Here is a 13,145-nt window from a genome sequence, read left to right as displayed (position 1 = left end):
AAAGAGTGGCAGAGTGGTGGTGGTGGTGGTAAGGATTCTTGAAGGAAAGTCAGAAGTTTAATTTTGGCCATTGCTCCGGCCTCTCCTCCTGATGTTTTCTTGTCAGTGTTGTGGAACTGGGTGGAATTGAATGACATTATTGTAAGCATGGCGCACTAAATAGAAATCACAGCACTGTGCCAGCTACTAGGATGATAATTAACCCTTGTCCCAGCCAAAACCAGGACAGATGTCAACCTGAGAGTGTTTTGAGACCATATTGGTGAGGTGTGTGTGGAGGTTCAGAACTAAAATGGTGGCATTTCAGGCAAATGTTTGTAGTAAACCTCTGTTTAGAAGTTAAAATATTAAACGAATGGACAGGTTTGGATAAGCAGGACCCAGGGAGTAACTTTATGAGCTGAAGAAGTTCAAAGTGGGATTACAAAAGATGAACAGGAAAGTGTGGGAGTTTAACAGCTGTAAAAATTGGGGTGCCTGGAGAAGCAAGTTGAAAAATAAGTTGTTTTTTCTCCTGGGAAAGAGGGACCTAGTGGAGCTCAAACTAAATTTGTCTTAAAGGAAAGTCAGCAAAAAGAAAACTTGCAGAGGGAGAGGGGGGCCTTCTGGTACATGAATGTATATTACTTATTGGTAAACTTACAAAGGGAAGTTGAGTGAGTTAGACTTTCTGTACAAACTTCCAATTTTATTAGATTGCCTTGAGTAAGTGCAATGAAGATGGATATTGAACAATGTTAGTAAAATTGGTGGCTATAGATTTATAATTACATTGTGGCATTTTTTGACTGATGTGTGTATTCTAAGGCTCTTTGTTTCTTTCCTACTGTAGCTGTTCTTCTCATGACCTGTCAAACTCATGGGATCAATCAAGTCTACATCGCACTTCTGACCAATTCAGCTCTTTGGGAAGTATGGACAGCTGGGACCACACTCCACAAGTAGCCCAGTATGGAAGACTTTGTTCTGCAAGGTCTAATAGTAGCATTGATCATCTAGGGAGCCAAAGTAAGCGGGATTCAGCCTACGGGTCTTTCTCCACGAGTTCTAGCACCCCTGACCACACTCTGTCCAGTGCAGACACTTCTTCTACAGAGAATATGCTGTACAAAGTAGGCCACTGGGAGACTGCTAAGCATGGAAACAAGTCTGGCCAGTTCTTGAATGACAGCAGTGGAACAGAGGACAGACCTGGGTATTTGACTTCCATCCAATATGAGAACAACAGAAGTCCTAGAATAGAGGAACATCCCGATAGCAAGCTCACTAGCTCTGGAAGATCCAGTTTTGGACCTGTCTGGTATGTTCCTGATAAGAAGAAATCTTCATCTCCTCCCCCTCCACCTCCACCTCTTCGTAGTGACAGCTTTGCTGCTACCAAAGGCCATGAGAAAGCCCATGGCCCTGTGTACTCAGAGGGTGCCAGCACGCAGCACTTTACAGCCCTGAACCGGTCTCAGCCTAGGAGTGACTGGAACTTGGAAACTGTGGAGCAGCAGTGGCGGCCCTCCAGAGCATGTGACAGGAGTGTCAGCAGCTCAGATTATAGAACTGATCTCAGTTCAGAGCACATGTTTTCTTCAACTGGTGAAAGGTACAATAGTAATGCAGGAACTGTGAACAAACTGCAGTCGTCCTTGTCCAGCACTGATGTTCGGTTTGCACAGCCTGCTTACAGTTACCACCACCAGCACCAGTACAGTGATGAAAGCACTTTTTTTAACAATGCAAGAATCTTAGCTGCACCTAAAGATCAGCAGCATTATCTGTCCTATGGTGGCATTCAAGAGTTACCTGCGGATCATTTTCATGGCTACAGTCCAAACCAAGCCGGTCTGCTCAACACTTCCTGTTCTTTGAACAATGCTGCTGAACAGAAGGTGGAGAACACTGGTCAGAGTCGCTATTATTGTGTGACAGCAAAACAGCCTGCTCAGGGAAGCTCAAAGCCACTACAACTGAAGGACGACAGCTGGAAACCTGCAGTGGGGACTGATGCATCGCTTGGACCTCACGAAAGTCCTGCAGTTGTCACAATGGTCCAAAAACCAAAATACTATCTACCTCAACAGTCTGATGAATCTTCACAGAAAGGGTGTGAGAACAGCAGTCATTACCCAGTGGACAGAGAGGGGAGTGCTAGATGTGCTGTAATAGAAGAAGCTAAAAAACCCAATCATACTGAAAAGTCTGGGCAAAAGAAAAACTTTGAGAGCAGCTCTGAGGAGAGTGAAACTAGGTATGATCAACAGGACTATGTAAAGGTCTGTGTCCATACCACTGAAAACAGATCTGCTCAGAAAGATTTTAGGTGGGGGAAAGATGAAAGTAACAAGATTTCTCCTCAGAAGACCCCAATGTTGCACTCTTTAGCTCAGGAAGGGAAAAAACAGTCTGACAGCAACTCAGAAGTTGTAACAGAACGACAGGCCCCATTTGACACTCACTTGTCTAAACAGGCACGAAGGAGCAATCGTTTTGCAACAACCCTGAGAAATGAGATCCAAATGAGAAGAGCAAAACTGCAGAAAAGTAGAAGCACTGCTACATTAGTAGTGTCATCGGAAACACAGGGGTGCAGTGAGACCTGGAAGCCAGATTCAGGAGAAAATGTCACTGCCTCTCCAGACACTAACTTTACCAGCACCTACAAAGATCACCTCAAGGAAGCACAGACCAGGGTTCTGAGGGCAACGTCCTTCAAACGGCGGGACTTGGAGCCCAGCCCTGCTGAATATCTCCCCAGGTCACCTGAGCAGAAAACCAGTAGTTACAACTCTTCATTATTGGCTTTGGTTTCTGAAGATGTGTCTGGATTCTTCGAGGCTACACAAGCTAAACCAAACCCTACAGGGAGTGGCACTCATCATGTTTCCCGCATTGGAGCCAGGAAGAGGTTCACAACAGAGCAGAAACTGAAGTCATACTCTGAACCAGAGAAGATGAATGAGGTGGGTATGTTAGAAGATGAGTGTCATGCTCATTGCCATGCAGATACATCTGAAGAAGCCCTGGGCTCGTTTGCAGACAGGTGGAAATTTTTTGAAGAAACAAGTAAGCCTGCATACAGGAAAGCAGCACAGAAACCAGCTCTCCATGGTCTAGCTGAGGGACAGCCTGAGAGGCTGGATAGGAAAGCTCACAGTGGACAAGAGGGAGAGGAGTCATGGTATGAGAGAAGAGGTCAGGCAGCCTCTGTTGGACTTGAAGCTGCACCTGCTTCAAAAGATAACGTCCACCATAGTAGCAGCAATAAGGCTGCTGATAGGATTGTGAGGTCTGAGCAGCCTCAGCGCCTGGGAACCTTTGCAGAGTATCAAGCATCGTGGAAGGAGCAGCGGAAGCCGATAGAGACAAGGGGCTCAGGAAGGTACCATTCAGCTGATAATATCCTCGATGCAGGCCACGAACAACATGAGAAACCCCAGTACATCCATGAGAGGTCTAGATCATCCCCTTCTACTGATTTCTACAAACAGGTACAAGTGTCTTTTGCATTATCCTTTAACTTGCTCGGAGGGTGGTGGAGGGGGAAAGAGATAATTTTTGAAAATTTCCGGTTTAGGAACACAGTGTAGTATGGTGTCTGTCCTTTGTCACTAAGGGAATAATTGTTACTAAGTAGCTCTCATAAGTAAGATGAAGACGACCAAAGTTTGTATTGCAAGAATAGAGTGTAGTAAAGAGCAATTGGATCAAGTGATTTCTTGTGCATAGTAGCCAGATGGAAGAAAACAACCTGGAGGATTGGATAATACCCTATTTTTTACAGTAGAGGTGTAGGAGGATCAAGGCAATCTTCACCCAGAGGTACTTCTTCATTGGTATAGCTGCCTTCCCCATTTTAATGCTTTCAGTTCTCTGAAACTGTGTTCCAAGGGGAAATAATACCTACTTCTGTCCAGTTTTGTTAATGGTCTAATACTTTACCGTGGATTTCCTCTTTACTTCTAAACTTGCTTGATGCAAAAGCTACATAGGACAAAACTTCTGCCTAATAAAGTTTAGATATTAAAAATATGACTGTTATTGTTAAAGCTACAATATAGCAACAAATGAAACTTCTTAGTGTTTTATGTTAGTTTGCTTGATTTAAGATGTATACATATATTCCTTAGAGAGAAGAGATGCCAAGTTAGTTCAACTTGCAAGTAAATACAAAGTTAAAAATTAACTGAGCAGGGCCAGGGAATGGTTGGCAGGTGGCAGAGGGAGTAAATGGAGAAACCAAGTCTCTTAAGTTCTCTGTTTAAAAGATGTTGTTCAAGCTACTATGAGATTGCCTGATATGTGTAAGGGAGTCCTAATGTGTTCAACCTGTGTTGAACTTCAGTTTATGAAAGACAAGAATTGATGCCATGCAGCTGTATATTATTTTTAGCTTTTTCCTCTTGGTAAAAACATTGCATACATACACACATGCACATCCACGGGGCACTTCTCTGTGTGTGTATGTACAGGGAATAGAATGAGAATAGCTCAAAACCAAACAAAATATATTGATCTCTTAAAGTTGTAGACTCCTTAAGTTTTTTGTGTGTATAAGTTTTGAAAAACTTACTTTTGAACTCAATGTGGAGACTTAACTATGGAGATAATTTACTAGGTTAAAGATTCCAAGCACTGGAAATATTCACCTGGAAGTTATTTTGAAAATTAAATTAACTAAACTATTAAGTAATTGCCTACCCAGCAGAAAAAACATCATATAATCTATTCCATGTATGCATTTCTGGTTTGTTAGTCAACGCCTTTAAGTTCAGTATAAGCCTCCTGGAGCAAAAAGCAGACACCTGTTTAGGCACCTGGAAAATATGGTGATAAGTGCATTGAAGATGCTTGCAACAGGCTGGAGTAAATAAAGATGATGTTTCTCATACGTGATTCAGATGATTCCAGCATTAATGCGCAATTAAATTTCCTGTAGGTTCAGTGTTTGTAATGCAAAGCTGTGCTTTGGGTGTGGTTGTTTGAAGATAGTGAGATAATAAAATTCTGGAACAGTGATGTTGTGTGTTTTACTGAGAAACTAAAGCACTCACTGAGGGATTCAAAAGCTGGTGCGTACTTGCCTCTTCTAAAACAAGAGCAACTCTTCTGTAACTTCTTTGCTGTTTTTTTTTTGTTGTTGTTTTGGTGTGGTTTGTTTTTTTTTTTTTTTGTCTTTACCAAATGCAAGTTGCAAACGTTTATATAAATGTTAAGCTCTTCTGTAGATCAGCAAAGTAAGACAGTTTCTTGAGCCCAGCCAGGTCAGTAGTGCTGTGCAAGAGGTCACACAGCATACTGTGCCACTTAAAACCAAACAAGCTTAAGACATGCTATGCTGTTGACTTCATGTATATTCAAACAGAGCAAACCCACAAATAAGAGGTTCCATAATCATAGATTTTTTTGGGAGTCTGAAACATGATGACTTGGTGTCTTACTTGTGCTGTAAACCACTTTTAGGAAGTCTCAGTTGAAGTAAGAAGGCAAGCAGAGGATTTAAAGGATGATGGGGAGTGTATTTTATCTAAAGTTAACAATCTGGATGAAAGGAACTGCACTGTAAGGTAAGTATTTCTTAATTTCTGGATTTAAGAGAATTTTTACGACAACTGATCTGATTTTTTCCTGACCCAAACTGGAAGTTTCGCTATGATGATTTCAGAGTTTTTGCTATGCCTTTTCCCCTTGTTTCCCTTTTTCTCCCTCCATACTTCAATGTGCATGATAGAATTAATGTTGGGATTGGACTTTACTGGGGCTTTAGGGTGAGCTTGGAGAAATTGTCAAGCGTTGAGCATGTCACAGTTAGTTCGGAGCCAGATGATTTTTATTTGTGTGCATGAAACAATTCAGATGTTTTTCATATTTATCAGTTACAAGTTGGGGGGTGGGGGAGCGGGGATGGGAATGCTTGAGGTTTCATAAAAGTTTTCCAGTATTATCCTTGGCAAAGACGGATGCCACTGGAACACGGTGGTGCTGTAAACTGGGACTTTCCTCTGCTTGTGCCGTTACAGAGTGCTGTACATGAACAGAAGCCACCAAAAGCTGCTTTCCCATTTGAACAGCACCACTTTTCTCTGTTAATTCATGTTTTAATTAAACTGTATAACATTTTCAGGGCCTATTCAAATGTATGACTGTATTGATGTTGCAGTTAAAATCCTTCAGTGTCTAGCGTGCAGGGGGGAGCCCTCCTGCTGGCCATCAGTTTGCCAGAGCTGTTGTAATGTAAGCAGTGATTTCAGTGATCACTGATACTGCAGCTGCTGAAGTGGCGTGTGGCAGCTGAATGGGGATTGTGCACGCACTCCTATCAGCAGGTTTGATGGCTCCGGTTTTTGTGACAGAAGAAACATATATATATAGGAAAAACAACTTCTGTGGGTTCTTCTCAGTTCTGAAAGTGGTATTAGTATCTCAAGGGGAGAAAAAAAATATGAACTGTAGCAAACACATACTCTAGTCGTGACTGTAAAAGCTTGTAAAAGATTAGCATTCATTTGTGGTTTTATATGGTTGTATTTTGCATTGCTTATGGCACAGCTGAAGAGACCATCTGCTGTTTTTCTAATTCTTTGTAGCCCTTTGTACTTACCGTAGTGATTTCAAAATGAATAGCCCATGAGGGTGTAAACGTGTGCGCATGTATGTGCGCAGGCGCATGGAGTAGAGGTGGGGGGAGGCAGCAGTGCAATCAGCCGGGAGCAGACGTGCTTCTGTAAGCAGGCAGCATCTCTGGACAAGTAAAATGATTTCCATCCACCAGTGCTGAACCCTAGTAACAAAAGCCTGTGAATAATACTCCTACACCAGCATTTTACCAGTGTTTGTGCAGCACAATTCTTGCTTTATAATCACGGAATCCATGAAAATCACGTGACTGGGCACCAGCTGCAATAACTTTTTTTTTCTTTTTTAAGCTGAAGCTCATTTTGACATACTCTTTCAGTTGTAGTGTTTGGCCATTTCACCACATTATAGGAGGTTTTGTAAAATGGTCTCTTTGGCAGTCTTTCCATCAGCTCCTGTGTTCAGCAGAGAGCTTATGTCTTCCATTTTCAAAAAAGATGACTAAAATTCTCTCATTTGGGCATTTAATTCCTGTATTGTGAACTACCATTGCACGACGACAAACATCTGTCCTAGGGGAAAGAATATGTATTTCCATGTGCTCTTTTTTTAACAGGGCATTCTTGTGCTCAAAAGGACCTGGACTCATCATGACATGAATAGATTTTATGATTTTTGAGCTGCCCTAAAGGCATTTAGTTTCCTACTTTTAAAAGCTAGCCATCTGCAAATGGCTAACAAATCTACCTAGTCCATGGTATATTCTAGAACATGAATATTAACCACAACTACTGTCTTTCTTGCAGTCATATTTAATACAATCTTTGAAAATATGGGTTTGGATAGTATTGCTGATGGCTTATTTTGTGCTACTGTGGCCTGTGTGCTACAGTTGCCTTTGTGCTACCAAAGCCAGCGTGACTGTGCTGGACCCAGGAGCAGCCCTTTAGCATTCTTGTGGTTTAGATATGCAGGGACCCAAACCGAGGGCCAGTTATGGAGTCCATGGGTGCCTTCTCTGGGTTAGACACTGTCCAATGCTACAGGGTGTCTCTGGCCTCCCTCCCCTCCAGTTGTTTTGCCAAAAAACCCTAATAATTTAGTTTTGAATGAACTCTGAATGTTTACCATTGTGGCTTCCCTAATTATTTTCAGGAGAAATAAGTGTCTTTTTAATGCAGTGAATCTAGATTGGAAAAGAGCTGGAGTACTGTAGCAGTAAATGCTTAAAAAACGAGAAAAAAGAAAAAAGTGTGTGATGAGCAATTTTTTTCTCCTCCTGGGTATTTTGCTGCTGGTTCATTTTGCTACAGTATTTTTTTGGTGCTCTTCATTTCTTAGCACATAGTAGCAAAACCAAAATTAACATAACTTCTTAAAGTTAGGGATTTTTTTAAATCGATGAAGATAATTTGTGAACTCCTTTCATCTTTGGGCTGTGTTTTTCCCCTCTGAGATTAGTGAATGCTTCTGATTAATTCAGGTTGTTTCATCTCTGTTTTTAGAAAAGCTACAACATGTTCTTCCGAACTGCAGTATTTAATAGCTTGGGGTATTACTTTTATTAAGAAGAAAAAGTCCATAGTAGCTTTTTCATCTCTCATGCAAGAACCAAACCACTCTTGTTATGAACTTACAGGCATGCAGTCATCTGACATGAGTCGAATGTTCTTATACTGCAGCTTTATGTGATTCTAAGTATATTCTCAACTTTAGGACTGCTTAAAAGCGTCCTATGAGTCTGCTGATCTGTAAAACAAAAATGGATGCTTCTTTTTTTTTAATGCTACTATTCTTTCTGTTTCAAATTAGTTACATAAGCTTAGCTTTTTACAGATGTAAAGTCTATCCTCCTTTAAACATATCTCTCTTTTCTCAAATGACATAAGCTGGTTATATAATTAATTTCCTTATGGAAGTCTCCACAATTTCTAAACTGACATAACCCTTCAAAAGGTTAAAGACAGACATGTGTGCTCTGGCCTGTAGTCTGTGGATTCCAGCAGGATGACATGGCACATGTGGGTCAGTCTGCATCAGAAGAGTAGAGCTTCATGATACAATTCTGAAGATGGCAATCTATTGGAGATGTTCACAGCCATTGCTTCTGTTTGCTTTCTAAGAACATTTGACTTGGATCTCTATTAATTTGTCTCGGCGTTGCCTGTGAAAATAACCTAATTTCAAAAAATGAAAAAATTTATGAGATCATAAGTCACAGGAAATCTTTTCAACATTTAGTAGGTGTCAAGTACAAGAGCATGTGCATGTCAAATACAGGACCACACTATGACTCAACTCTAATTAAACACTACAAGATGTTTCTTTTGATTCTTTCATGCCTTAGTAGTTGCTTCTATCTGAGCTCTTGAAGACAGAGGAATAGCCTTCACCATACAAAAAACAAAGTAAAAATAATTTATTGATGCCTAAGTTGACCTAAATGCCCAAGTTTAATGTTCTAAAAAATCTTTGACAAGCCAGAAACAGGAGCCTATCAAGAGGTTCCTGAGTTCAGTACTAGGCACTTCATAAGGAAACTGATTTTTTCAAGTGCTGGTGAATACTTAGCCTCAACACTCACTGGGTGGTGCAACGGCAAATTATTGTGTCAGGAAGAAGGACCTTCAGTAACATGGGAATGTGAATAATCTTACATCTTCTGAATCAAGTCAGATGACAAAGAATTTACAAATGGGTGATACTCTATTTATATGTGTGTTTGTATTTATCAAGCATATATGGATGTTTGTGTGTGTCTATATATATACGCATATAAACTTACATGCATATTTTGATAGTTATTTCTCTGAGTTTGTTCTGGTTTATGACATTATAGGGGTTGGGGCTACATATCTATAAGGGTTATACATATCTGTAAAGGTTAACTAGCAGAGGGGAGGGAAAAAAAACCCAAACCACATTACACATTTGGACAAATTAGTTTCTCATGTAATCTCATGGTAACAATGATAAATGGTGTAAATTGCACATTGGAAAATAAATTAGACATTGGAAATATTCTTAGGAACCACCCCATTTTTTTCTAAGTCCAAGAATTTTAAGTTCTGTATTTTGGAGTTTTTGTTGTGGTGTCAAAAGAAGTTTTGTAGTAACAATGTACAGCAGCAGTATCTGCTTAAGTGGGAACTTAGGTATTGAAATGCAAAACCTGAAGGGTGTTTTGTTTTTTTACATGTAGCAAAAGGGCCATTTGCTTAGTTAAGCAGAATTCTGCTTACAGGCATTGCTTCATGAATTTTAAACTTATATTCTTTATTACTGTATATACATTGTTAGAGTCAAGTTGAGAAGTTCTTCCTGAATTAGTATTGCAGAATGAGCGTTTCTTAGTTGTTGTAGGACTTACCAAGACATCATTAGAGCTATACAAGCAGAATTTTTTCACCATCTTCCCTTTTCCTCTTCAGGAAGAAATAGTATGATCTTGTGGCAACTGCTTTCTTACAAGTCCTTCCTTATAAGTGAAAAATTAACTATGGCAAACATTTCGTGCATGTATTAACAAGCTTCATTATTTTATGGTGCAAAAGAGGTCTAAGTTCTCTGTTTTATACTTCACCTACAGCTGTTGCAATTTTTTATATAAATTCTTCCAAAGGAAAGAAATATTTCTTATCATTTTGCTAAGAGTTCAATGACCTAACAAGTAGTATTTTGTAGAAAATAAATTATAAATATGCATAAGTACGTTTTTATCTGATGTGCAAAGTAATAACAATTTCTACATTAATTTTATTCAAGAGCTTGTAAAGTGAAGTGTTCTTCTTTAAAATTAATTTAAGTATAATAAGGACTATTAAAGGTTTAAGTGCACTTTTTTTGAGAAAGATTAATTGTTCAGTTAAAGGAAGAAGAAAATATGCTTTTCTTGTAGCAAGAACATACCAGTTTGGTCGAAGGGATTCTTCAGATACCTGAATTCCTAATGGTGGTGAATTTACATGTGAAAATGCTTTCTTGCATGACGTCAGAAGTAAAAGAGTAATACTTTTTTAAAAGTAGTTTTCCCTTTCCAGCAAGTTGCGTGCAGCTATTTGTTGTCATCTGGAGGAAGTGCAGTACAGCCGATGTGCGTGCTCACAGGCTCTTATCTATTAAAGCAGAATTCAAGTACACAATCTACTGAAGCCCACTCTATTTACATGAGCATTTCTTTATCAAGAGATATGGATTAAGACATCTGTCAAGTCACTTTTTTTGCCAGTGATGTCATTGTATGTATTGTGTGGACTAATGGGTGATGCAGTACAGTCTTGGGCTGTTTCAAAGTTTGTATTTTGTCTGAAACTGGGAAAACACTTCTGTGGCTCTTCCCATGCATATAGAGGCAACATAGGAGAGAGTGTCCAGCAGTATCTATTCATGTATTAGGACTCCTCTGCCACCTTTTGACTTCCTTAGATTTCTGTGAATACTTGTAATTAGTACGTTTCATTGCCATGAAACGCTGTATCTTTCCAGTGTATTGGTGTATGTGACCGACTAATAACAGCTAAATAAATATCACACTTTGAGACAGCGTAACCTGATACATTGCTGATACATGAAGAAAGTTGATTGGAAGTTGATGCTTAAAAAGACAGGCCGAAGGTCTGCCTAAGTATGTTTACTTTCTCTCAGCTGTAACAGATGCTTGGAGAAAATATAAACACGACAAACATGGAGCCGTGCTGCTGGGTGTCCTTGCCCAGCCTCTGATGATCTGTAACTAAGAGGTACAAATCTAAGTATTTGTAGTTAAAAGGCCTTGACAAATTTTTCTTTCAGAAAAGTGACTGACTGATTTTGAACCCATATCAAAATCCATAGGTTTGTCTGCTGATGTGCTGTGAGGAAAAGCACCTCTTCTGTGAAAGTTGTTGTAGGGCTTTGCTCCTCCTTATTTTCTTCTGTGTCTTTTCAAATTCTCACATGTTCCTTTCGGAGCAGTAGGAGAACAGCAACAACATTAGGGTGCACTATGAATTCATAAAGTAACATAATTCTTCCTTTATCTTGGCTTTTTTTTGTTTCTGTTTTATTTTTCTTTTTACTCCTATGGAGTACAGAGATTTATATCCATAAAATGATGTGGAAAATCCAGCTTTTACTTCCCACACAGCAGTAATTTCAGTTATACATTATTATATATGTTGCTGAGATGGGAAAAGCTATCCTGTGTGTTACTTTCCATTTATTAAACCTGAATTTCATCTGTTGTTTTATGGCCCATTTGCTCAATGATAGGAAATCTTTAGTTTGTGTGTTTATTATTCAGAATAATTTCCTCAAAGCAGCACCTGTTGCCACCTTCTTTTTCACTCCTTTTGTAAATCACCTAGATCTAACCAGTTCTGTTAATCACATCATGATGCAAGCAAGGACTTTGTCCCATGGCATCCAAGACACAGCTTTTCTGCACAAGCCCAAATAATTCTTTGTCATTTTAACACACTAGTTATTGGAGCTGCTGAATGTCTTCATAGAATTTCTACCTGTTTGATTAATTTACATGAAAAGTTTATGATACTGAAGATCTCCAGATTCATAAGAATGTTTCTATTACTCTTGCTCTCTCTCTCGTTCTCTCTCTCCAATAGCCTCACACATTCGCTTCCCAAACGTTGCATGTGGCACTTTGCTCAAGCAGTTGCCCAAGTACCAATTCCAAGAGGAATGGGTAGTCATGCATCACAGCTACTATTTCAGCAATTTCCTCTGGGAGTTTCATGTGATTGTCATACCCACTTAGGGGTGGGCAGTGTCTGAGAATAATACCCTCATAGGCTGCTTTTTGCTCACAGAGATGTGAAGAGCAGTCCGTGTCAATTTGCTGCTGCAGCCTTATTTTCTTCATGTTCTTACTTCATATTGTACTTTTGGCCCTATAATCTTTTGCACCATAGTGTTGGGCATTGTCTGAGAATAATGCCCTCATAGGCTGCTTTTTGCTCACAGAGATGTGAAGAGCAGTCCGTGTCAATTTGCTGCTGCAGCCTTATTTTCTTCATGTTCTTACTTCATATTGTACTTTTGGCCCTATAATCTTTTGCACCACTTAGCTGTGCACAAGTCTCTGGGGCCAGATGGGATCCACCCAAGGATATTGAGGGAACTGGCGGAAATGCTCGCCAAGCCACTTTCCATGATTTACCAGTAGTCCTGGCTAATGGGGGAGGTACCAATCGCCTGGTGGTTAGCTAATGTGACACCCATCTATGAGAAGGGCTGGAAGGAGGACCCAGGGAACTACAGGCCTGTCAATCTACCTCAGTGCTGGGAAAGTCATGGAGCAGATCATCTTGAGTGCCATCACATGGCACGTACAAGACAACCAGGTGATCAGGCCCAGTCAGCGTGAAAGGAGGATCCTGTTTGACCAACTTGATCTCCACCTATGACAAGGTACCCCACTTGGTGGATGAGGGAAGAACTGTGGATGTTGTCTACTTGGACTTTAGTAACGCCTTTGACACTGTTTCCCACAGCATTATCCTGGAGAAACTGGCTGCTCATGGCTTGGATGAGTGCACTCTGTGCTGGATAAAAAACTAGTGGGGAAGCCAGGGTCCAAGAGG

The 13,145-nt window shown here is 40.1% G+C and overlaps 1 protein-coding gene across 1 annotated transcript in view; it reads left to right on the top strand.

Annotated features, from left to right (window-relative positions):
* SHROOM2 (shroom family member 2) overlaps positions 1-13,145 on the top strand; it is a gene marked incomplete at its 5' end in the record, with an annotated part of 46,558 nt that overhangs the window by 5,496 nt on the left and 27,917 nt on the right. The window contains 2 exons of the mRNA XM_010131666.1: positions 833-3,479; positions 5,452-5,555. Of these exons, the coding sequence (XP_010129968.1) occupies positions 833-3,479; positions 5,452-5,555 (2,751 nt within the window). The remainder of the gene's footprint in view (positions 1-832; positions 3,480-5,451; positions 5,556-13,145) is intronic.

Source organism: Buceros rhinoceros, unplaced genomic scaffold (assembly GCF_000710305.1).
Source record: "Buceros rhinoceros silvestris isolate BGI_N320 unplaced genomic scaffold, ASM71030v1 scaffold4150, whole genome shotgun sequence".
Classification (NCBI taxonomy): domain Eukaryota; kingdom Metazoa; phylum Chordata; class Aves; order Bucerotiformes; family Bucerotidae; genus Buceros; species Buceros rhinoceros.
This window is presented reverse-complemented; position numbering and strand designations above follow the sequence as displayed.